The 27,475-nt window shown below is 37.7% G+C and overlaps 1 protein-coding gene across 5 annotated transcripts in view; it reads right to left on the bottom strand.

The window, feature by feature from the left end:
* The window catches only part of LOC100263155 (uncharacterized), a 28,469-nt gene extending 14,480 nt beyond the window's left edge, over nt 1–13,989 (bottom strand). For 2 of the 5 annotated variants that reach the window (XM_059742621.1, XM_010661864.3), the window contains exons 1-4: nt 13,849–13,989; nt 12,151–12,224; nt 3,648–3,882; nt 3,378–3,458 (exon numbers count right to left, since the gene is read on the bottom strand). In XM_059742621.1, coding sequence (XP_059598604.1) covers nt 3,378–3,458; nt 3,648–3,857 — 291 coding nt within the window. In that variant the 5' untranslated portion in view covers nt 3,858–3,882; nt 12,151–12,224; nt 13,849–13,989. Of the gene's footprint in view, nt 1–3,377; nt 3,459–3,647; nt 3,883–3,984; nt 4,058–12,150; nt 12,225–13,848 lie in introns of all 5 variants that reach the window. The other 3 variants (XM_010661865.3, XM_010661867.3, XM_010661866.3) reach the window with 3 other exon arrangements.
* Nucleotides 13,990–27,475: the final 13,486 nt, after the last annotated feature.

The raw sequence follows: 27,475 nt of genomic DNA, 5'->3' as shown, positions 1-27,475 counted from the left end.
TGGAATCTAAATTTCTTGAGGGACTTCAATGATTGGGAGTTGGATTTGGTTGGGGATTTTCTCCATATATTGAGGGGTTATAAACCCTCATTGGAGGAAGACTCAGTTCTGTGGAGGCAAGGAAGAAGTGGTCAGTTTAGGGTTAAGGAAGCTTATAGTTTGTTGACGAAGTCTGATGATACAGGTTTTCCTTCAAGAAGCATTTGGGTGGCAAGGGTGCCAACTAAAGTTGCTTTTTTCGCATGGGAGGCGACATGGGGGAAGGTGCTTACCTTGGATAGACTTCAAAGAAGAGGTCTACAACTTTCAAATCGTTGTTTCTTGTGTGGATGTGAGAAAGAAAGTGTAAATCATATCCTTATACATTGTACAGTGGTTAGAGCTTTATGGGATATTGTTTTTGGTTTAGTTGATGTGAAATGGGTTTTTCCAGAAACTGTAAAAGAGGTTTTAGCTAGTTGGAGGGGATCGTTTGTGGGAAAGAAAAGGAAAAAGATATGGGATGTCATTCCATTGTGTATTTTTTGGACGGTGTGGAAGGAGAGGAATAGATTAGCTTTTAAGGGGGGGGGGGGGGGGGGGGGGGGTGTTGAACGTTCAAAAGTTAAAAGAATTTTTTTGTCTGTAATTTGTGGAGTTGGGCCAAATTATATGTAGGTGAGGAGGCGTTCTCCCTTATAGGGTTCCTAGAGTGGGTAGCTTCCACTTAAAGGGAGGTGATTCTTTTTGTCTTTGTTTTTTGAGGCCTTAGTTGCCTTGTATACTCCCTGTATGTTTTGCGGCGTTTTGCCTTTTTAATGCATATCCTTTACTTATCAAAAAAAAAAATGTATGAATGTATGTATGCATGTATAGAAAGGATAGTACAATAAAAAATGTGTATGTATGTATAGAAAGAGTGGTACAATCAGAAATGTATGCATGTATGTATGTATAGAACCGGTGGTACAATCAGAAATGTTTGCTAAAGTACACCGGGAGTATACAAAGGGAACCTAGGGAAAAGGACAGCGAAAGGTGGCAAACAAAGGAAAACAGCACCTGCCCAACAATTACTTGACTTCTAACCAATCAAAAAAATCAATTAAAGACCTTATATATGAAGCCTAACACAATCCAAAAAAGAAAGCAAAAAAGAGGATTTTAGCAATTGATCTTAGAATTCCACATCTTCAAACACCCTCCGATTTCTTTCATGTCAAATGGTCCAAAAAGGAAACAATGGGACAACTAACCAAGTTTTCTTCCGCCTTTTTCCTACTTGAGCCCCATTCTAGCTTAGCAACATCAGCCTAACTGAAAAATGCATCACCCACTAGAACCTAAATAAGGAAAAAATCAACAGTCATAGGAAACCAGATGTAACACAATGAAGAAGCATGAGGTCCATGGATTCCTCCTCCCTTTTACACATAAAGCATCTATTTACTAAAGACACCCCCCTTCTTCTAAAGGAAACATACAAGTATCAATGAATCATCCATAGTTAATGAATAACACTAATTTACCATGTGATACATTTTGGGATAGATCAGGATCTCAAAATTTTTATGTTCAGAATGATAACTTGTCTGATATATTGATAATTTGTCAATTTTTCAGATCACACCTTCAACTACACTTTAGTTCCAGTTATCAATAAATAAATTATCATTATTAGAATCCTCCAAACACAAAGGTAGAATCATGAAACAAGCTAATAACATCTACCAATCTTTCAATCAATTGAGTTGAGCCATGTACTAGTTTATTGTTGTCATCCAAGCTTTGAAATATGTTTGAGTTGAGATTTCACTGAAGTAACAAGTATCAAGGAGAGCTATTATCTAATTTATGGAATTCTGCATTTGACAATAACTTAAGATCGTGGAAATCATATCCATCATGGTTAGGTTCATGTTCCTGATGTCAGAAGTTTGTAGTCATCAGATTTTACTAGAAATAGGTAGACTTTCATTAGCATCAATCCTCTTAGACAGCTGATGATTTCCTTCCAGAAGTTTGGGTTTTACCCTCCATATAAGGCCCCATGAGACCAAAAGGCTCTTTTAAATCTGAATTCTGCACAAACCTATGTTCAACGATCTTCAAAACTGCCATTAATCAACAACTGTAAGATCTAGATTCCTTTGTCACTGCAGCCAGGCAGATGTAAAAGTAAAACTCCTTTCAATCTGTCACCACAGGCAATTATGTACCCTACTTTGGATTTGAAACTAATCAGCATTTGCAAATCCACCCACTCCACACAATGCATCCAGACAGCAATAATAGAAGAATACTAGTTAATAATATTCTAATGCATCTCATTTTAGTTATCAACACAGACTCATAGCATACTCAAACTACTCTTCTTTATCCTCTTGATGCACAAAAAAATGAGAGCTAACTTTTGCCAACTTCCCAGGGTGATCCAGTGTCAATCTATACACCTCCCTCACTTAGCAATTTTGACAGAAAATAAGTTATTCCAAACCCCAACCACACAAATAGCCACTTCAATTTTTAACAACTCATTGCTTTTGGCCAAATATAAATTATTTATAATAGTTTGCCAATCCAACCTTGTAGACTTCCACAAGAATCTCCACCAAACTTCCTTAAGTATGAAGAATCTGATCTCTGCATGAGAATCCAATATTGTCCCTTTCTAGATGAATTATATAGTCCATTGTGGTATTTTTTTTCCATTTGGCTTATTTTTTTATCTTTGAATACCTATATACATGGGTTGAATCCCATATGGTGCCTTTATATTTGTATGTTCTATTGATGAAATATCCTTCCAACTTACTCTTACATGATCCTAATGCTTAGAAAAGTAAAACAGAAAGGTGTATTTTTAAACTCAGAAGTAGCCAAGTCTTGCCATAAGGGAATAAAAAAAAAAGGCTGGCTTGGCCTCCAAACCACTTTTACAACCATACTTTCCTGAGCCATAAATTGAGAGGCTAAACCATGATCATTACGGCATCCTATTATTTTTTCCAGAAGAAGTTCTAAAGCTGGCTTTTCTCCATCAAAACACTAAATCCTTCAATAATTTTAGAAACTCTAAAGCCAGGTTGCACAAAATTCCAACATTAGAAACTCATGTGAAAAACATAACTCCTGCTTTAAGTTGAAGCAGATGAAAAAATGTGAAAAAATTTCTTTCTTTTTGGTATATCCCATACTGCACATCATTTGTTATACTACAAAAGTGCAAATAAATTCATCTAAGTAAAATTGTTAGATATTAAATAGTCCAGCATTGATGTCTTCAGACTATAGCTATCATTCCATATAGCCCACAAGAAACTACTAAATAAAAACACAATCAGTTATACAATCAATTTTAAAGAGAAATAAATTCAGGGAGAGATTGAATGGCAAACCTCTTCATCATCAGGCTTGCAAACGGTCTCATCAAACTCTCTGGTGTTCTCAATAGTGCGGGGGATCGCCTTCACAGGAGGCTGTAGAAGGAAGGAAGATATAACAATTCAAATTAAAACCTCAATCTTGAAAATTGACTACCTTCAGGTTCTTTGTATTAGTACCATTATTATTAAGATAGAATATAATTATTATTATTATTATATTCAAGTTTTTAATTCCTTTAAATGAATTATCAAATCAAAAGGTTAGGGTATTGTAGAAAGGACCTCCTCACCAAGCTCAAGAGCTCTCTTCTCAGCAGCTTCACGAGCCTTTGCTTTTTTACGCTTCTCAATCTTCTTTTGGTGCTTGAGCTTTGCATGAACAGCACTTCTCTTGTCCTTGTTCTTTATCATAGATGGGAGTATTTGTTTCTTTCCTCCAGCTACTTCATCATCCCCCCCAACTTCTTCTCTCTTCTTCCTCTTTGCTCCCATTACACTCTTTGATCTTCTCCCAGTCCTACAACAGATAAAAAAGAAAGAAAAAATTGAAAATAAAATTCAATGCTAGCCTCACTTTTAACCCAGAATCAAAACCAGAACATGAGGAAAGGGGTTTTACTATTTGGGTGCAAAACAACGACACCTTCAAATCATAAGGTTAAAGCTAACCCTGCCAAGCTGACTTTCAGAACCTGGCATAACTTGTTGAATTTATTAGACAGCAAATCCCCATTCCCTTAGTGCAACTGACCAGGCCACAACTAATTTGTAAACAAAGAATTGAGCTTGCAATCTAAGAAAAGGAAGCTTTACCAAATTAAATGAACTACAGTCCACAGCCAATCAAATAGTTCCTAGATACAATGCTTAATTATGGCCTGGCCATTGAGTGAGTGTGAGAGGAGACAAACCTACTTACAGTCATATAAATGAACATAAATGAATGAATTCACCCGTAGTTACTTTGAATCTCTGGCTAAGCATGTCTAAACTATGACGAACTGAATGAGTGAAGAATACAAAATTTTCTAGAAAAGAAAAACCACAATCACAGAAACATGAAATGTCACTCAACCGCATGGGCCCCTTTCCTTCCCCGAATATCAAAACAAACAAAACCCTGATACTATCTTCAGATTCTTAAGCATGAAAGAAACAATGAACAATAAAATTGAGTAAAGGAAACAAACATAATATTCACTTAGGAGGAAAGGAACCAAATATTATTTATATAAAAGTACAAAGAGTTTGTAAACTTTTTTCTTCTCAAAGTACCACTATTATATAAATTATTTGCACTTATATTTCACATCTTCATTATTTAGCATAATAATCATTAATAAATTCACCTTAAAGATCATAATATATGTACATTTTAACCAGGGAGCCTCACCATGGCAAGGTCCTTTGGACCCATCCATGGTTACCAAACCCCAGGGTTACTGACTGTACCCATCACAACTAGCACTGGGATTCCAAGATTCCTGGTGGTAGGAATCAAACCGAGATCATGAGCTTCTTCCACATATCCTGATACTCGCCCCTACAACGAAGCCACGCCCTAATAGGCTCATTTATTTTGCACTTTAATGCTCTTCTTTTTCTTTCTTCAAGATAAGAGTGTTTGTTTTTATTATTTACTTATTTATTTGGTTGGTCTTCCTTTTCTTCCAAAGGCTTACATTTACATTGGGATTTGTTCATAGCATGGTAAGTACCATTAATGTTTCCATGGTAAAACTAATGAATGTTTTTACTCAATCAAATTGTTTTAATATATAATCCTACAAGATAATTTTTTTTTTGATAAGTAAAGAGAAGTATATTAAAATGAAAGAGGAGACACCAAACTAGTGCCCTCTAGGTATACAGGGAGTATACAAAAGCAGCCCCTCGACTCTAAACCAAGGTAGCGGGCCGAAACCCCTACCTATAACTAAAGTCTAGCCACTCAAAAAAGCTAACAAGAGACCACGGGCTCAAAACTATAAACACCCTCACCCATGACCACAGATTACATACAAAAGAATGTTTCAACCTTTGGATTGACAACACCTCATTCCCAAAAGCCAACAAATTTCTTTCCTTCCAAACTGACCAAAATATACATAAGGGGGCCATTTGCCACGCCTTTTTACGGATTTTCCCCACAAACGCTCCATGCCACCCAAGGAGAGTTTCCTTAACTATACCAGAGAGAACCCACTCCACACCAAAGAAAGAAAAAAGAAGATTCCACAATGCCCTCGTCATAACACAATGGAGTAAAAGATGATCCACCGTTTCTGCTTCAGCAAGACAAAGAAAACACCTATTTGCCAAAGAATAACCCCTCCTCTGGAGTTGGTCTAAAGTTAAGATTTTGCCCTAGGAAGCTTCCCAAGCGAAAAAAGCTACCTTTGGAGGCACACACACTCTCCAAATACCAACATAAGGGAACAGAGCAGAACCACCAGGCTCTAGAGTAGAGTAGAGCGACTTGACTGAGAAAACACCACTTCTAGATGCTGTCCAAACCATCTTATCCTCGTTCTCCCTTTGCACCCTAAAAGCTTGGATTTTTAGCATAAACTGTTCCATCATCTCAATTTCCCAATCATTAAGCGCCCTTGAGAAAAGAGGGGTCCAACCATCCCCTACACCATCTGGGTTCCACACTTCCGATACCCAAGCGTCTTTAGCCCGGGAAATGGCAAAAAGAGAAGGGAAGGACTCGTAGAGAGGCTCATCTCCACACCACTTATCATTCCAGAATCTCACTCTCCAACCATTGCCCACACGGAAGGCTAAACTGCTATACATACCCAACCACTCCGTTCTAATAGCTTTCCAAAGCCCTACACCATGCCTCCCTCTTTCGGCCTGAGTACACCAACCCCCCTCCTCTACACCATATTTGTGACTGATCACTTGCTTCCACAAAGCCTCACTTTCAATGGCAAAACGCCAATTCCACTTACCCAAGAGAGCTTTATTCATCAACGCTAAGTTTCTTACCCCCAAACCACCTTTCTTCCTTTCCAGGCAAACCAGATTCCACTTAACCAGATGAGGCCTCTGATCAAGAGCACCTCCCCCCCACAGGCAGTCCCTCTGAATCTTCTCCAACCGCATCCTTACTTTTCTGGGCAAAAGGAAAAGAGACATGAAGTAAACCGGCAAACTAGAAAGAGTGCTCCAAATTAGGGTGAGTCTTCCCCCTTTGGAAATATACTGTCTCTTCCACATAGCCAACCTTTTCCTAAACCTCTCTTCAACACTATCCCATACCACCTCTGATTTGAAAGGTGCCCCCAAAGGCAATCCCAAATAACTGGAAGGCAAACCACCCACCTTACAACCCAACTCCAGAGCCAAATCCTCTATGTCATTCACCCTCCCCACCAGAATAAGCTCACTCTTCTCCAAGTTAACTTTCAACCCTGAGCAAGCCTCAAACCACATGAGAAGCCAACTTAAATACGTCAACTGATCCTGAGACTCCTCACAAAACACCAAGGTGTCGTCCACAAAGAGCAAATGAGATATCAGAATCCCTTCTCCACCCCTACCTCTAGCCCTCCATCCAGATAAAAAGCCCCCACTGATGGCCCTTCTCATTAAGCAACTAAACACCTCCATAGTAAGGGGATAGAGGGTCTCCTTGTCTCAAACCCCTTGAGCTTTGGAAGAATCCGGAAGGAGAGCCATTTATCATAACAGAGTATCTTACAGTTGAAATACACCACTCTATCCACTTAATCTATCTCTCCCCAAATCCCATTTGCTTTAGCACAGCCAACAAGAACTTCCAGCCAACATGATCATAGGCCTTCTCTATATCCAATTTGCACATTACGCCCCCTTGATTGCTTTTCAATCTGGAATCCACAACCTCATTAGCAATCAAAACTGCATCAAGAATTTGTCTACCCTCCACAAAGGCATTTTGGGGTTCCGAAATCACTTTTCCCATAACCTTCTTGATTCTATTTGCCAACACCTTGGCCAACAACTTGTAAAGGCTTCCCACAAGGCTAATCGGTCTAAAATCTTTCAAATCTTCTGCACCTCCCTTCTTAGGGACTAAAACCAAGAAGGTTGCATTTAGGGATTTTACAAATCTGTCGCTTTCATGGAATTCTCTAAAAAAGCCCATAATTTCAAACTTCACCACATCCCACCCAAAAAGCCAGAACGTCATTGTAAAGCCATCTGGCCCCGAGGCTTTGTCTTTGCCTAGGTCCGTAAGAGCTGCTAACACCTCTTCCTCCAAGAAAGGAATCTCCAACCCCTCAACCTCACTGTTATCTAACCTCATAAAAGGGATCCCGTCGACACTAGGGCGCCACCCCTCTTCCTCCTGGCACAGCTCTTGAAACGCCCCCACCACACTGTTTCTTAAGTTATTTTCCTCTGAATGCCAACAGCCATTAACTTTCAACTTGGACAGCCAGTTTCTTCTACTATGAGCATTCGTCATCCTATGAAAGAATTTGGTATTATTGTCCCCCTCCTTCAACCACAACTCCCTAGACTTTTGCCTCCAAAAAATCTCTTCCTTTATCACTCAAGACTTGTAGGCCTCCCTTGCTCCATTTCTTGCTTCACAATCTTCCATATTTAAAGCAGCATATTTCTCCTTTTCATCCCAATACTCAATCTGCTTAAGAGCTTCACCCTTTTTAGCCTCAACTAACCCAAACTCTTCTTTATTCCAAATCTTCAGAATATTTTTAAGGGCCCTCAATTTAGCATATAAAATGTAGCTGGATGACCCAGTAAAATTTAAACTCCCCCACCACGTCTTCATCTTGTCTTTAAAACCCTCCTCCTCCAACCACATGTTCTCAAATCTAAAAGGGGAAGGTCCCCTCTTCAGCCCTCCTCCTTCTAGGAGGATGGGGAAGTGATCCAAGACAGGTCTGGGGAGAATGCCCTGCACAGCACCATTGAACAAATTATCCCAGCTATCCGTCACTAAGAACCTATCCAGCCTAGACTGGACCTGGTTATTCAAACCCCCTCTCCAAGTAAACGGACCCCCCCTCAAAGGGTAGTCCCTGAGCTCCGGCTCCTCTAACACTTCTGAGAATCTCCTCATAGAAGCTGTAAGACCACCTCCCCTGCTACGCTCCTCTGGAAACCTTACCAAGTTGAAATCCCCTCCCACACACCAAGGGTCACTCCATAACCCTTTAACTGACCCAAGTTCCTCCCAAAACTCCTCTCTATCACCACTCCAAACCGGCTCATACACACCAGTGAACACCCACACAACACCATCCACACAATTTTTGAACCAGCACGAAATTGAGAGCACTCCTTCTTCCCATCCCACCAGTTCCACCACCCTATTGTCCCAAAACACCAAAATACCCCCAACTGCACCCCTAGAGTTGACTGCTCTCCACTCTATATTTCTTCCCACCCCCAAACTTCGAACAAGCCCCGTAGTCATTTCTTTAATTTTAGTTTCCTGTACACAAACCACATCCACTCTCTGGGATTTAAGAACTGACTTGATAATCCTCCTTTTATCCCTATCATTAGCCCCTCTAACATTCCATGACAGAATTCTTATCTTTATTTACACCCTGATCCTGAAGCCCCTCCAAAAATACCCGCGCTAGATCCCATTTTTGCCTTTTTGTAGCTAACAGTCCACTCCAACTTCTTGAGTTCCCTACTGGATTTTGAAGATTTTAAACTTGTCTTCCTAGTCACCCCTTACTTGCCCTTTTGCTCAATTCTCCCCTTCATTCTCCTTAAGAGATATAAGATTTCCTCTTCGAAGCCTTCCGTCGGCATCCCCAAACAGTGATTGAATCTCGCAAGGCTGCTAGCACTCCACCCTTCCCCACTTCCCCCTTCTTCTATGTGACAGGCATCCTCTTCCTCACAGAGACTCATAAAAACCTCCCCAACTGGTACCAGAGCTAACTCCTTTCCTCTTTCAGCGTCACCCGAGTCCCGAAGATGTCCACTCCAGTCTCCGCAAGCCGACGCGGCTCTGTTTCTCCCCATTCTAGTCTCATAACTACCCAACTCCCCTTCCGCTCCGAAAACCAACCCCTCCGAAGCCCCTACAGCCTCGGCGTTGCCCCAAAAAGAAGAAGAAGAAGAGTAGGAGTATCCCCGATGCCCCAACTCAGAAAGAGGAGAAGGACCAGCATAATACCTGGAAGCCTCCTCCATCAGAGCTTCGTCGGTGACTCTCCATCCACGCGGCGTCAACTCGACAACAGCTTCAACTTGGACAGCCATGAGCTTCGGTTCCATCCCCCCTTCAACCTCCGCGGGAACTGATGAAGCCCTAGCCGAGGAGGACCGCTCCACGAAACCCATACCAGAAGTGGGCTTAGAAGCCCCCCCCCCAGCCCGCCTTTTTAGAACTAACGGGTAGTGGGCCTTTGGCCCAAAACATTTCCTCACTTAAGCCCAAATCTTCATTACCTTTTAAAACCTGCCCCTTATCTTTTCTGGGTCCAAACCCACTATTAGAAGGGCCCAAATCACCTGCAAAAGGCCTCCTTCCCTCTGCCGCCTCTGCACCTGCCGCCTCACCTTGTCCTCTACCACACTCAAACTGCTCCCCTGTCCCTCGAGCCTGCAACTCACTTTTACCATTTTGAACCACTCTCACGCTGCCACTGGCACGTGAATCCCCCCCCTCCCTCATCCCTAACCTCCCACCTCTCCTCATTAAACCAGGCTGATCTTGCTACCACCTCCGAAAACCATGGAGGATTTTCCCACCAGAGACTCACCGTCCAACAACAATTCCCGGCTACCACCTGCAACGTACCCTGTCTAATCTTCCCAGGAGCTCTCACCAAAATACGAGCCCACTACAGCTCGGAGAAAAAGGTTGTATCCTCATCCACAGCTATGAATCCCCCGCACCTCTCTCCTATACTCTTGAACACTTCTCTACTCCAAAGGTGAAGTGGTAGACCGACTACTTTCACCCACACTTCCTTTGGGTGGCTTCCATTTCTGCAACACCCCACTTCAGGTCCCCATTTCTGCAAGAAAAACTCTCTCATCTGAAGACTTCTACTACCCCTTAATAGCACCCAGTCCGCTTCCACTTTATCTTCAAATTCGAACAACACTAGGGCTCCACCCAAACGGGAGATTTTTAAACCTCCCTTAAGAGACCACCTTTCATACGCCCACTCCTTCAATAATGACAAAGACGGAACGGCCTCAACACTATCACCAAAACATCCTACCAGGTAGCGACTAAGTTGCACTTCCCTACTGGTCAAGTCTCGCTCACCAACCTGCACCCATAAAGCTTCCCTTAATACCCTTGTCTCCATTCTCACGGCATCTGGAAAAACTCCTTTCCCTTTCTCCTTTCCTTTACCTCTATAATCCTCCTTTACAAAGATGGAAGTACCCATTTCAACATTCCTCATGGGTTGATTAGTAATTCCAAGGGCTCTTAGCTTCTGAGCCAGCATAAACCACCCTCCTACTAAGCCCTTACCTTATGGGAAAACTAGACAAAACCTCTTCGCCTCCACGTCCCTCACCGAACAAAGCAGATACCTACCTGCAACATTTGAACGACACTCCAACCTATATTTCCTTCCTCCTTCTTCCCAAACTCTAAGGCGCCTCGAGCTTGATTCTTCTCTACACCAATCTTCCACTCCTTCCAACAAAGAACTGAAGCTCTTTTCACCAAATTTTATCCAAGAAGAGAAGCCTTTGCTTCTTTCCAGAATAACCCCCCTCAGTTTGCCTCCAATCTCTTCAATGGAGATCTCAAATGTCTTTGATTCCACCGCAAACCAGCTCTTACCCCCCTTCGGAGCTCCTTTCCCCTCAGAGAAAGCAGCCATTAGCCCCAAATAGTTATATATAACTATAATATACCTGATTACATACAAGAGGAAAAAAAGAGCATTCCATCCTACAAGATAATGTTCCTAGATAATTAATTTTATAAAAATTCTAGATTGAGTTGTAGTCCCAATTTAATTTTTTTTTTGATAAGTGAGTTGTAGTCCAAAATAAATCCTAGAATTCAAAATTTTCAACAATAGCATTAACAAGCTGAAAGCATTCAAAGAAAAACCCTAGCCCTCTATTTGGTTTCCAAGAAAATAGAGCAATAAAAGAAAACAACTTATTTCTCATCTTTTGCTTCCAAAAAAAGGCCCCTCAGCACTGTGAAATGTCAGTAAAGTGGCATGTTTCTGTATTCCCAAATCATTCATTGGTGAAAATTTTATGATTCAAATTATTGTCAGTGAAAATTCTATAATTCAAAATTTTAATTACTTTTTTCATATTTTCTCCATATTCAAACAAAATCTATTTTTATACCCAAAAAAAAAAAATATTCCAAATAGCTAAGATAATTAATCTAACAAAAATTTCAATCTGAGTTGTCATCCAACTTGGCAATAGTTCCACGGTTGTTCAAAGAGAAACCCTAGAATTGAAAATTTCAAGCAATAGCATAATCCAACTTATAAAACACTCAGAGTGGAAATTGAACCCATGTTTGGTTACAACAAAATGAAGAAAAATAAAAGAAAACCACATTTTGATTGCTATGTTATCTCTCTCACTTTCCTTGCTAACAAAAATAAAAATAAAATTCAAAAACTCTTATCAACTAAGCCCAAAGTCTAATGAATTTTAGATAAAGTGTAATCTTCTATATTTTTTAACCCTAGATGGTGAAAATTGTACAATTACAAAATTTCTTCCATTTTCTCACTATTTGATTATATTTAACGTAAAAGTCTATTGAGTGAATTGGGAATAGAGATTGGAACAATACCTTGAAGTAAGAGATCTACCAAAATACAGCCCTTTGGAGGTTGAATGCTTTTGCGTAAACAGTGATCAGGGGTACTAATTAAAAAAAAAAGAAAAAATTAGAAAGACCACAAGAATGGTAGAGTTAACATTTACAAAAGCAAAATACTAAGAACTTACTTTATGCAAATAGTATTTGTGATTTTTTTTTTCACTAATTTTATCTATATCCCTCTAAAATATAGTTTTTCCTTTTTGTTATGACAAGACTTGGTATATAAATAGTCTTTAATTTAATTTTAAAAAAAACATGAAATGAGTCCAAACACAAAGCAAGGCAACAAACACATTCCACAAGTCTAACATTATAACAAACCCCCACTAAAATCAACAAAACCTTAAATTACATACATAAGAAAACTAAAGTCAATAGTTAAAATTACCTATAGAGTATGAAGACATTGAGTTAACATCCTAAGTCGATTCAATTAAAGTGGATAGCTTAGTAAGATAATTAAAAAAAAAGTAGAAAATAACGAATTTTCTAAAGCCAAGTCAATTCAATTAAAGTGCAAGCAGCAAAACCTTAAGGTTAGATAACAACCTAAGAGCAAGCAAAAGAAAATGAGAGAGAAATTCAAAATTACTTCATATACATGGTTTTCAAAAGCATTTGAATCCATTTCATGACAGTGAATCAGTGATATCGGATGTTCTCAGGATTGGCCTTTTTGATGGATTTGTGATGATGAGTTTGTTTTACAGGTATGCAAAACCACTAGAGAGAAAGGCATGTAATATCTAGAAAGAATAATCAATATTCAATCATGCAAAAGAAATGGCATTAACACTCTAGCAGTTGCCACAAGATCATTAGAAACCTTAGAAAATAAATCAATTGACTTTCATTATGGTACATTGTAGAAACATCAGAAAGAACATTCACATTGCTGCTCATCCTTAAGAAACTGGAAATTCAGATTCAGAACATTGTTCTCAAACATCAAACTAAGAAAAGCGTAATTAAAAAAAATGATAAGATAAAGCAAATACAGGCACTTGGGCTATGAAAACCCGAAACAATGGAACCATTAGGCAAACACTTTTGTACTGTGTTTATAAAAAACTGATATCCAATAATCTCTCTTGCAAATGGATGGTACAATCAACAAGCAACCTTATTGTTCGAGAAAACAAAACGCATTCAGGAGAATGCAAAGCTCAATTCTTTTAATAGAATAAATAGCTATATCAGGCTTACTTTGAAAACTGATATCAAGAGCAACACGAACACATACAACCAACTTGGGAAAAAGGAAGCACATAGAGAGATTCAAGTCCACCTAAAAAGCAATCAAAATCGCATTTTTGAAACTCATTTACCAATTAATTAAGATAACCTTAGACCACACATTTAAAGGTTTCACGCTTCCATTTGTTTCCTGAGAAAAAAATATACAAAATTTGAAATAGTTTCACACTGTTTGGAACTTCAAAAATCAAAAACCTTCCCTCAATTGTTTCACTCACTTGAGGTGAGTTTTTCATATTCTGAGATATCAAAAGCCAAAAAATAAACAAAAAAAAAAAAATCCAAACACGCCAAATCTCAAAATTCCAAATTCCTTTCCTTGGATATCTCAGCAAAGAAACAGGGGGCAAAAGAACAAAAGCATAAACAACCAATTTAGCTTACAGGAATTTAGCAAAAAGAGCGTACCAGTGAAGATAGTGAGAAGGCAGAGAAGACGTAGATGAAATTGAGGAAGAGCTGATAAACCCTACGGAAAAGCTGAGAAACCCTAAGGAAAAGCTAAAATAAAAATAAATACTCCCGCAATTATTTATTTTGTTTTCTACCCTTTTTCAAAAATTTAAAAAAAATGAATAAATTAATTTTATAAGTGTATACGGATAATTGGAAATGACGTCACAATTACATATAAAGACTACTATTATTCCTCGTAAGATTTCAACACAGGTTTTATTTTGATGATGTAATATTTTATTTATTTTTAAATGATATTAAACACTACCACATGTCTTGTGATTAACGATTTATTAAGATATAGGTGAAAATAAGATTTTTTTTTTTTTTTTTTTGGCATTTATGCAGCATTTTAAATTTAAAAAAATAAAAATGAGAGTTATAAAAATATTTTAAATTTGATAATAGTTAAAAAAATATTTCTAAATTTTTAAAAATAGGTGAAACATCAATTAAAATGGAGTTATATTATATTAAAATTCTCTCTTAAAAATAATTTTAATATATAAAGTTAAGTCTTAACCGTTCATGCACACAACAAATTAATTTTGTCTAATGAACTCCAAGCATAAAAATATAGATAATTCCGGTCTAATTCTGTCTAATTTATTCAAAAATTTAATCATAAAAACACAAATATTTGAATCTAAAAATAACTTTTATTAAAAATATATCTTGATTATAAAGAGTTGTTGAATATAGGTTTGTTGACAATAAAGGGATGACTAAAAGAGATGAATACAAAAGGATTAGAAATTTTGAAAGAGGAAATGATTACAAAAGTAATAGAGATAATTTTTTAGAACACTCTATGCTTTAACTCTTGAACTCTCAGGATTTCCAACTCTACCTTGTGAGGAGTTTGACTTTTCTATTTATAGATGATAAAGTCGAACTTGAGTTGATCTTGAGTCTTCATGCTTGAAAAATTTTTGAAATCCATCACCACGTGTTAGGACAGCTGGAGCTTTGGGTTTTGAAGTCTATAGAAAGGGGGTAAGATCTCTTGGGCTTTATTGTATCATAACCATAATACAAACAAATTTTTCCTGATTATTTTTTACTATCTTATTTTTCTTTTTTCATTTGACTCTTTAATTTGATATTTGTATAAAGAGCTAAACCTTCATTATTGATTAAAGTAATTAATTCTTCAATGTTAATGACTCATAGGGAATTCTTCCATTATGAATATTTCTTATTCTTTGTCTAATCTTTTCTGCAAATAAAGTTGGTAAACCAGATATAAATTTTTCTTTCCAATAATGACTTCCACAATCATGTCTTGACTTAACTTTAACTAAAAACATATCTTTATACCACTTGAAATCTTGAAGTTTTAGACATCTAAGATTATTAAGGATTTCAAAAGTTTTTTCTTGAAAATAGATAGGATCTCTTATAAAATGTTTTGTTATTGCAAATATTAATGTATTCACAGCGTCTTCTTTATAAGATTGGACTGATGTTTCTTCTTCTTTGATTATTGTCTTTTTTGCATTCAATATGTATTCTCTATCATTTTGACTCAAATAATGATCCCACAAACCTTTAAGTAAACCAGTGAATCCTATGACTAAGGCACCAACAACATAAAAGTTAGAATTACTAGTCTTGATTCTATAAGCATTAGCAGTCATCATCATTTCATGAAGTAAATTAATTATTTGATGTTCACTCAATCCATCTATATTCCATTCATAAAAACTACTACCATCATAACTAGCACTTAATTGATAATTTATTTCTTCTAATTGAACATCAGAAAAAGAGGGTTTTGAATAATAATTTTTTCTACATCCAAATTTCAAATTCCCACCTCAGGACCATGTGCTTGCATGTTGTATGGTTGTCTTTTGAGGCTCTATCTTGTGTCTTTCGTCCATTTTGTTTGCATTGTAGGGAGTCAGTTTAGGAGTTAGTTGAGTCTGGAGTCACATTCTTGGAGGAGAGTTGGAGGTCGATTAATCAAAGCAGATTCACATCAAAGTTTAGATAGTTTAGTTGAGATGTCCGACGAGCCAGCTTCCACACTTGCTTCTATTCAGGAGTTCATGGCAAGAGTCAGTAGACGCTTGGATAAGATAGAGAGCTCTTGCCAGGATCATCATCCAGTCAGCATTAGCACTGACGAGACAGTTCTCCATGCATCTTAGACAGCGTAGGTTCTTCCACTTGGGACTTCACATGGCATTCCATTCTATCTATTAGATCATTGTGAGACTACTCCACCACCTACTGCCACAGTGTCACCTCCCATTGTTACTACTACTGATGATACTAGATTGGCCAAGCAGGAAGCCAGGGTTGAGAGACTTGAGTTCAGGATGAGGCAGATCAGATTACAGGATGGAGGTTTCACTTGGGATGATAGGGATGACATACCGGCAACAAGATTGCCCACCAAGTTTTGGTTGCCAGACATTGAGCATTATAGTGGGATTGATTGTCCTAAGATCCACTTGAAACTATACAACACAGTCATCAAAGCACACGGAATAGATGATGCACAATTGGTGGCCATTTTCCCTATGTCACTTAGTGGGGCAGCTCAGAGATAGTTTGCCTCAGTTGAGTCTTCAAGGACATGGCTCATGAGTTTCTAACTCAATTTGCTTTCAGTACCAACATTGATGTATCTAGACAAGAGTTGGAGGCCACCAAACAGAGGCCAGACAATTCTATTTCTTCCTTTGGCAGTTATTGGAGGGCAAAGGTGGCTAGCAAGATAGACCGGCCTAAGGAGTAGGATCAGAGTGATATGGTTCTTAGGAACCTACAATCGAGGTTTTCTAAACGCCTTGTGGGCATTCCATTTTAGGATCTTAAGAATCTAATTCATGCAGCTTTCAGTGTTGAGGAGGCCATTGCTCGAGGATTATGGACAGATATTGCTCATTCCCCTGACAATAAGGGGAAGAAGCTGGTTGGATCATCTAGTAGGTTTGGAGAGGTTGACACTATTAGTTATCAACATCAGAGGCCCGCACTTCACTCATCTTACAGGCCTCCTACAGTTAGAGCTCATTTATCTCATCCATAGTATCAATATCAACCGATTTATGTTCAACAACCTTACATTGCTCAGACTATCATGCAGCCACGACCACCACATCCAAGAGCCACTACTCCCCTGCCACCTAGACCATATGCACAGAGGCCCGTGAGATAGTTCACTCCATTGGGCATGACTTTGACTAAAGCTTTTGAGAAGCTTAGAGACGCTGGTGTGATTGTTCCTTTGAGTTTATGTGTTAGAGAGGGTTCGTATGGGAGCTTCTTTATGAGATTCTATCTTAGTATATATTTTGGGTGAGAGTATGAGTCACCCATTCGATTTTTGTGAGAGAGGCAAGCGACTTTTCTTTAGGATTTCTGGATCCTTGTCATATTTGTCATTACATCCATTTTTATGTGACCTATCTCCATGCTTTGATGCAGGTTGACCATCACTCACTTTTCTATCTTTTTGTCTTCTTCTATCTTTGTTTTATTCCTCCATTTCACTCTTTCTGATCTGATTTCTTTCTATTCTCATCCTAATTGATGTTTGACTTGGGTTTAGCATCCACACTTTATTCTTGCTTATTCGCTATGTCCATTCCGTTATCATCACTTTTCGTGTAGGAGTCCTTAGGTTCGTGACTCATGATGTTTTCTACGCATTACATCTCATGCATGAGGGGTATGGGGATTATATCATTGGGATCTTTGAGTCTAGTTTCCTTTTGTTTCTTTCACCATATTACCTTAGCCTACGTTACGTCCCGTGTCTTAAGACTACCCTGAGGTCATGACTTCACACATTGTACTTGATAGCTCACACATGGGCAATACTTGAGATTGTTTGGAGATTATTTCTTGGAGCATGATGGATGGGGAGTTGTGGGATGACCCTACACTGGGGCATAGCCATTTCAGAGAGCATTTTTATTGGAGATACAATCACTTTACTCGATATTCTACATTGGGACACACTCCACTCATTGATGGTTGATTTTTTAGATGATGCTTTATTTTGAGACATAGTTGCTTCAGAGGTTGTGCATGGTAGACATAGCAACTCTATTATTTCTTGTGGAGCATGAGGTGATTAGGGTCTATTGGGGTTATATTGGTATATTCATTTTCAACATTGAGAGATGAGATTGACCTTATTATGATGACACATGTTGAGACATAGCCCTTTCATTGGCGATGAACTTTGATTTATCTTAGAGCATAGACACTTCAGATGGTTTATACTAGGGCATAGTCACTTCATTCACATTCATAGAGCCCGAGGATTCTGATTCACATAGATTATGTTGAGATGTTTCCATTTTTTGCAGTAGTAGGATGAGTTGAGATTGATTGATTTGTTGTCATACGCTAGGGCATGGTCCATCTCGGCAGTTGTCGATTTTGATACACTACTTTATACTGGGGCATACCCTTCTCATCAATGGTGGATATTTGGGGTGATATGATATACATTAGGGCATACCCATCTTTTGGAGAGTGATCAGTTTGATTCTTTACATTGGAGCATCTAACGGGTGATATAAAGATCATTGGATTGTTTCATGTTGTCCTCATTGCATACTAAGGCATAACCACCTAGTTAGATGTTTTGATAGCGAGACTTGACTTTCTATTTATGATTGCTACTTCTGATAGATTATGGAGCTATTGATACCTTGGGTTTAGTCTTCTCAGCATACTTGGATGATCTCAGATACCTACCTACCTTTCATTTCGTACTCAAACATTTCACTCTTGATACTTTCATGCTTTCTATCTTACCAGGGTCTGATCATCACCTTCTTTTATCCCACACATCTCACCATGACACCTGACCTCACATCCTTCTCTAAATTAGAAGAAGATGTAGATTAGTCCTCGATTTCTTTGGATGTGCTTTCATACATCTTGTGGAATTTAGGTTCAACATATTCCATGATGGCAAGGCCTGATAGATTGTTGATTTATTAGTATTGATACTTTCATTTTAATAGTTGGCATGTTGAGTGTTGATTTGCTTGCTCCTTGCATTTTGAGTACTGGTCATCATTGTTTTTATTCATCGATTAGTTTTGTTTTGTCAGCATGGTATCACGATACATGGTCCTGTTTGGCATTACCTATTCGAGGTTAGACATTTTCATTACATGATGGATGAACATATTTCAGAGCACAGTAGTTTTGAGGCATTTTGTATCTTAGTTTGTTCACCGTTACATGTTGGGGCATACCTCTCTCTACGAGAGCACCATACCTTTTAGCAAAAATTCATTCACATTTTGATCTAGTTACTGGCCCTTGTGAGTTGCATACTAAGGCATACATTTCTTCCCTAGGATCATTGAACCTTTCATAGGTTTCATTATCTTTTGACCTAGTTGTCGATCCTTATGAGTTGTCATACTGAGGCATATCCCCTCCGACCGAGTTTGCTTGCATCGCTATCTTAGTTATCATTTGGCTTTAGGCCACTTGACAAGATCTACCATCTTCTTATCTTGTCAATTCAGTTTGAGTTTGGATTTTTGGGGCCACACCTATATAAATCAGTCATCTTCCTATCAGTTTGTATTCAGTTCGAGTTAGGACAACACCTATATCGATCAGTCATTCATCTTGTCAGTATGAGTTTGAGTTTTTGGGATCGCACCTATATCTATCGGTCATCATCTTGTCAGTTTGAGTTTGAGTTTTCGAGACCGCTTCTATATCGATCGGTCATCTTCCTATCAATTAAATTCGTTTTGAGTTTTTCGGGACTGCACCTATATCGATCAACCATCTTCCTATCAGTTCAGTTCGGTTTGAGTTCTTCGAGACTACACTTATATCGATTGGTCATCATCTTATTATTTTGAATATGCATTTTTGGGGTCACACCTATATTGATCGGCCATCTTTGTATCAATTCAGTTTAAGTTTTTTGGGACCGCACTTATATCGATCGGTCATCTTTTGTGTCAGTTTGAGTTTTCGATGTCACACCTATATCGATCGACCATTTTCTTATCAGTTCAGTTCAATTTGAGTTGTTAGTTTGAGTTTGCATTTTCGAGGTCGCACCTATATTGATCGGCCATCTTTCTATCAGTTCAGTTTGGTTTGAGTTTTTCGGGACCCTACCTATATCAATTGGTCATCATCTTGTTAATTTGAGTTTGCATTTTTGGGGCCGCTCTTATATCGATCAATCATCTTTCTATCAATTCAGTTTAGTTTAATTTTTTCAGGATCGCACCTATATTGATCGGTCATCTTCCGTGTTAGTTTGAGTTTCTGGGGCTGCACCTATATCAATCGGTCATCTTCCTGTCAGTTTGTATTCAGTTCGAGTTTGGACCGCACCTATATCGATCGATCATTGTCTTATGAGTTTGAGTTTGGGTTTTTAGGGCCGCACCTATATCAATTGGTCATCTTTCTATAAGTTTGTGTTTAGTTCGAGTTGGGACCGCACCTATATCGATTGGTCATCGTCTTGTCAGTTTGAGTTTGGGTTTTTCGGGCCACAACTATATTGATTGGTCATCATCTTGTCAGTTTAAGTTTGGATTTTTGGAGCTGCACCTATATCAATCGATCATCTTCCTATCAATTTGTGTTTAGTTCGAGTTGGGACCACACCTATATCGATTAGTCATCGTCTTATCAATCTGAGTTTGGGTTTTTGGGGTCGCACCTATATCAATTGGTCATCTTCTTGTCAGTTTGTATTCAGTTCGAGTTTGGACCGCACCTATATCGATCGGTCATCGTCTTATGAGTTTGAGTTTGGGTTTTTGAGGTTGCACCTATATCAATCAGTCATCTTCCTATCAATTTGTGTTCAGTTCGAGTTAGGACCGCACCTATATCGATCGGTCATCGTCTAATCAGTTTGAGTTTGGGTTTTTGGGGCCGCACCTATATCAATCGGTCATCTTCCTATCAGTTTGTATTCAGTTCGAGTTGAGACCACACCTATATCAATCGATCATCATCTTGTCAGTTTAAGTTTAGGTTTTTGGGGTCGCACCTATATCAAACAACCATCTTCCTATCAGTTTGTATTCAGTTCGAGTTGGAACCGCACCTATATCGATCGGTCATCGTCTTGTCAGTTTGAGTTCAGAGTTTTGGGGTCGCACCAATATCATCCAACCTTCTCATAATGGTTGCAAACTTTGCTTGGACATTTAAACTCTCTGGTAAGGTATACACTCCCCTAGCTCTTGTCCTATTCATTGTTCTACCTCTAGGTGGTTCCTTGACAATTAGTTCTTCCCAACTTCTAGATACCTCGGCAACATAATCAAGGAATTGAAATGCTTCATCGAGGTTTTTATTCATGAAATCTCCTCTGATGGTGACATGCCTTCATAGAAATACGATACTAGCATCCAGTTGTCAAATCCGTGATGGGGGCATGCTGCAACTATCTCCCTAAATCTTTCCCAACATGCAAAAAAATTCTCATCCTCCATAGCCTTGAAATTCGAGATCCCATTTCCAATGCACTGGTTTTATGTGTTGGAAAGAATTTCTGTAAAAACATTGATTGTAGATCACCCCAATTTCTGATACTATAAGGTCTAAGACTATTTAACCAAGTCTTAGCTTTATCCTTCAATGACAAGGGGAACAACCTCTTGCAGAAAATCTCCAAAGGAGTGTTGGCTTCTTGAAAAATTGAAACAATGTCCTCAAATTCCTTGTTGTGAGAGTATGGGTTTTCATTTTTTGTCCCCCTAAAAATGGGTAGTTGAGGCACCACTTGAGGTCGAATGGTAACAAGATCGTGATTTGGAAGTAGTGTAAAACACGATGGTGTGCTCAACCTGGGAGGATTTAGAAACTCTCTCACAATTCTTTGGTCCTGCATAGGTGGTCGTGGCCTGTTGTTATGGTTGTTGGATTCTTCAGTGTCCTCCATATTTGGTTGAGATTCCTTAGCTGTTCTTTGAAGTCTACCTGAAAGATCTCTTTCCCAACCAAGCATAAAATAGAAGAAAATATATATATATAAAGAAAAACAAAATTAAAAGAACTAAAACAAAGCAATGCACTATATCCTAGTTATGACGGTTGCCAATCCCCAACAATGAGGCCAATTTCTTGACCGAACTTTTCTATTGTACCAAAATACTTAGTCTTTTTACGTTGCAACTCTAGTCATGAAAAACTAGAGAAAGAGTCACTACGACTTTTGTAGTATTCCGAGTATCATCCTCAAGGACTGACTTATGGAAAGTGTCAACACTAGAATAAATGAATTGCTTTCGTTTAAATCCTAAAGTGAAACACAATATGAGAATAATTTGAAACAATAAAAAGAATTAAATTAATAACAAAATGGATATTGATTTTAAATTCAATTGATTCAAGTTTAGGGTTTTCCACAATCCAACCAATGGTATATAAATTAGAGAAAACAATGGTCTTTTAAGTAATATGATCTTAGGGTTTTGGGATCCTTGGCCGCTCGTGATCAAGTTAAGTTCTATAACTCAAAATTGCATCTGAAACCTAATTTTTCCTTTTTAATAGAAATTATTAAAACCATCAAATGAATGAGATTGATTACTAATTTAAGATTTGACTTTTTAATCATTTCTACTCATTATAGCTTTGTTTTGGGGCAAATAACGATAGGGAAGATGAAGATAACTAATGATCAAGAATCACTAGTATCGGGTTATAACCTACTATATCATTCTCTAAACTAACTCACAACGATAGGATAAAAAAAAAATGATAAATTGTCACCCAACCAATAATTAATTTCATTGTTATAATAATTTTCCCATTGTCCCTATAGGTTTCCTAACCCTTAGGTTTTTATGCTTCAAGCCCCAAGTTGGCTTTTAGCCTCTCATGGGGGTGATGTCACATTCACAATCCATAATAGGGTAAAAATCCATAATTTGAATCAAAAGAAACTAAAAATAATATATTTAATAAATAAAAAAAAACAAACCAAAGTTCTCGTCTTCTTCCACTTTCAATGTCAAACTCTCTGGAAAAAGATCCAAGATCCCTAAAACCTAGAATTAAGAGAGTTTATATATATAATATCATCAATTACCTAACATGTGACACAGTCTCATTGGCCACTTATTACAAAATAATTTTCTAAAAATGATTAAAAATAATAATAAAATTGTGATTTTTAGTCATATGGGGTCCACTTAGGGCGGATGGAATGCCCTAGATGCAATTCCCGAGGTAGAGGAGGCGAAACATCAAAGTGGCAGTGGGTGAATTCGAAATTGGTGTCATTTCGAAGTGGATTTCGAATTCATAAGTTAAATTTCCAAATCATTTCGAAATGACCATTCAACTTAATGCAGTTTTCTTCAAATAGACATAACTTCTTCATTTTAGCTCTGATTTTTACACCGTTTAAAGTATTGGACTTCTGACTTCCCGAGCTTCGGAAATATATATAGCATGTATAAAATTGACTCAAAAAAGTGCTCTAAATTTGTCCTCAAAGTTAGAGTATATATTGTCATCAGATTTTTGAGTTCTAAATTTCCATGCAGCTAAATCTTTCTTCATGCCTCATTTCCCATGTTTTCTTGCCTTCTTTCTTACTCCATAATGGTCATTTCTCATCTTTCAAACTCATGATATCCTCTTCTTGCATTTCCTTATGGTCCATGAGTCTTGACTCACTTATTTCCTCATTTAGCCCTTTCTTGATCTTTCAAAATCTAAAGTGATTCAATTTGCACCATTTTCTTCCCTTGAACTTGAGATAAGTCTCCAAAGTACAAATTAAACTTATGGATAAGACCTTAGCATTGATTTAGGTCAAGTTGGGTGGTTTGAATGTCCTTTGTTGGACAAATCATAACGAATATGTGTCATTAGAGCACATATTTTTACTCCAATTATCCTCCTCAACCTAAACTTTGCTAGTCCCTAGCAAATGAAAAGAGTAAAAAAAAAAAAAGGAAAAATATGTAATGAGATTAAACCATATTGACTCAACATAACATGCTTCGCACACAAGATACCCAAGTAGACAAATTTCCTAGAATTGAGCAAGATGACATAAGATATGCAATTTCTTAGTTTTCTCACTTTATCTTCATATACATAAATGTGCATCGATGTTTAGCATTCCTCTTACTGTCTCTTGGTTTTCCCTTGATTGGTTATTTCCACCTAAACCTCATGTGCTTAATTTTGGTGTTCACTCGTATTATTTTTCTTAAGACTTTTCTCAAACTCAAATTTCATCATTCTTTAAGGTTATGTTTGGTTCCCAGAAAATTTGAAGGAAAATGCAAAGGAAAGAAAATACAAAGGAAAAGTAGAAGGAAAGAAAAAGTGAAGGAAAATAAAAAAAAAAGATTAAAAGTTGATAAATTATTTTTTTTGTTACTTCAAACTCATTTTATTTATTTTAACTCATTAACATAAAGATTAAATAATTTAAAAATACATAAGCTTTTAATTAGTTTTAATTATATTTGATTTTCTTTGATATTTTTCATATGACAACCAAACATGAAAAAATCATTTTCCTTTGCATTTTTTTTCTTTCCTTAGTATTTTCCGGGAACCAAACATAACCTAAGTTAAAGAGAGAGGAAAATTTATTTTGATTTTTCTTTCTTAGTTTAGGAAATCTCCTTCTATATGGCTTAATAGGGATCCATCGGCAACTCCCGAGTTTCACCTAAGGTACTAGGTATTGAGGACCTTTATAGGACACTTTCCCCTCAGGTATCATCCTAGCTCAAGGTAGAACAAGGTCGAATTTCCCAAACATTTATTTTTTTATTTCTTATTTTTTGTTTTTCAAAACTAAGTTTAGCTTGTGTAACGAGCAAGATACGAATGATTCCTAACCAGTTGGTTTCAGGCACCAGGGCTTGAAGACACAAAGCCATTACCCCCTTAGATAATTCCTCAAGCTTAAATAAGTTATTTTCAATTTTTTTTTTTTCATTTCCTTCTTTTATTGCTTAAGAACAACTCCTTTTAAGCTAAAGAAATTATCTTAATCAATATACTATAAGGGTATACGTGCTTTGTGTGTGCTTTGAGTCTTAAATAGAAAATAATCATCAAAGAAAAATTGAAGGTATTACAAGGATTCAACCTAACTACTTTTGCACTTAAAGGAATATAAAGATAAGGTAAGTAAACTAATACTCTTGCTCTAACTATATTTTTTTCTCAAATTCTAAAGAAATAATACTACTTAAAGCATTCTCATGTAAAATAAACCATGAGTTACCAAGGCAAGTTAAGAATCTCATTAACTAACTAAAGATAATATGCATACTTTTAAAAAAAAAAATTGAGGGCTAATAGGCCTTCCTCCCTCAACCTAAATTACACATTGTCCCCAATGCGTAGGATAATGGGTCAAAAGAAAGGAAAAATGAAGATGTTACCTCAAGATCATCGAGTAAGAAGTTTGTTATGAGACTTCATATAACTAGTTTTGCACAAAAGCAACAAGATTAGTAGCAAAAGTATGCATGGAGAAATACCATAGTGTATACAACCATATCGAATAAGATATATATAGAAATGAATATAGAGCACAAATGATAGGATCGACAACTCCATCTATCTCTTCCAACACAAAGGTGCTACCTGGGCAATATCCTTCAACATAGGTGTAGTAGCCTGATTAGTGATCTCCACGATAGGTGTAATGGCCTCGCCAACACCCTGTATCATAGGAGGGTCATCGCTAATAATGATGTCCACACAAGTGTCAGTAGCACGAATGAAGATCTCACCATCGACTTGTCTTGTAGAACCTGGAATATCAATAGTCGAGGTACGAATCTTAGCTATGGTAGCACTTGATGTCTGTAAAATAGGCATGGTCTCATGGGCTACTGTCGGTGCTCTAGTGTTAAAGCCAGAACCAATAACCTCTGTGTCGCCATCAACCTCTAGGCTGGTATGAGCTGGTGTAACAAAATCTCCCATCTGTTAAGATGGAACAACCAAGGAAGTGAGTTGTTGTACAGAAAAAGTGAGGTCACCATTCCGAGTCTCCATCTTACTTAGGCGAGCATCAATATGGGAGTCCATAAACACAAATAACTCCTGAAGTGTGTCTAAACGAGCCATGATTGATAAGGTACTCAGGGTAGAGGAGGCGAAACATCAAAGTGGTAGTGGGTGAATTCGGAATTGGTGTCATTTTAAAATGGATTTCGAATTCATAAGTTGTATTTCCAAATCGTAAGTTGAATTTCGAAATCATTTCGAAATGACCCTTCAACTTTGTGTAGTTTTCTTCAAATAACCTTAACTTCTTCATTTCAGCTCTGATTTGTACACCGTTTGAAGTATTGGACTTTTAACTTCTCGAGCTTCGAAAAGATATATAGTATGTATAAAATTGGCTCTAAAAAGTGCTCTAAATTTGTCCTCAAATTTAGAGTATATATTGCCATCAGATTTTTTAGTTCTAAATTTCCATGCAGCTGAATCTTGCTTCATGCCTCATTTCCCATGTTTTATTACCTTCTTTCTTAGTCCATAATGGTCATTTCTCATTTTCCAAACTCATGATATTCTCTTCTTGCCTTTCCTTATGGTCTATGAGTCTAGACTCGCTTATTTTCTTATTTTGCCATTTCTTGATCTTTCAAAATCTAAAGTGATTCAACTTGAACCTTTTTCTTCCCTTGAACTTGAGATAAGTCTCCAAAGTACAAATTAAACTCATGGCTAGGGCCTTAGCATCAATTTAGGTCAAGTTGGGTGATTTGAATGTTCTTTGTTGGATAAATCATATTGAATATGTGCCATTAGAGCACATATTTTGGGTCCAATTACACGTCTCGTCTAGTTTTGATGATTTCAGTCATGGTGACCTTGTCCCATTCCTTGCTCTATTTTCGGTGACTCTAGTCTTCACACACCTTGTCCTCACAACTTCATATTCCATCTTATTTCGTATAGTAGATGTGTGGTTTCTCCCTTTGTATGCATTTATTCCTGTGCTCCTAGGTGGTTCGACTACTACTCAACTTTGACATTAATTTTCAAGTCACTTTTGTAGACATCTTAAAGAGAGTTTGGATCCATAGTGCAGCGTTAGAGGCACCTTGAGAGCTACATTTCTCTTAGGATTTTGAGCCTTGAGCAAGCTTGTGTTTTTCTTACGTATCTTTGGGGGGTCTTCTTTTCTTCAGTAAAGTTCACTTTCTTCCACTCACTTTTCACACTTTCTTTTCACTCCAGTGTTTATATTCCTTGCACTCGTGAACTCTACCGAAGATGAGCATATTTGTAAACCCTTTTTCGGCTACAGGAGAATGAACTAAGCATTTTTTGGAAAAGTGAGGGAGGACCTCTCCAAGAGTGCTCAAAGTTGCATGGGACGTGTGGCCAAGGACACCACCACCTTGCCATGGTGGTGGTTGAGATGGGGACTTCCTCTGAACAGATGATAGAGGATGATAGATGGAGTAGCGGAACGGGTGGGGGGAGCTTATAAAAGAAGATAAGGAAAGTTGGACTATGATGAAAGTACAGGGGGGGCTTGAAAAGAAAAAATAGAGGGATTTTCGAGGAAGGGCAAGAAAAATAGAGAGCTATAGAGAAAGAG

This window comes from Vitis vinifera, chromosome 14, assembly GCF_030704535.1.
Source record: "Vitis vinifera cultivar Pinot Noir 40024 chromosome 14, ASM3070453v1".
NCBI classification, from domain to species: domain Eukaryota; kingdom Viridiplantae; phylum Streptophyta; class Magnoliopsida; order Vitales; family Vitaceae; genus Vitis; species Vitis vinifera.
Note: the sequence above shows the minus strand (reverse complement) of the source record. Positions and strands in the feature narration are given on the sequence as shown.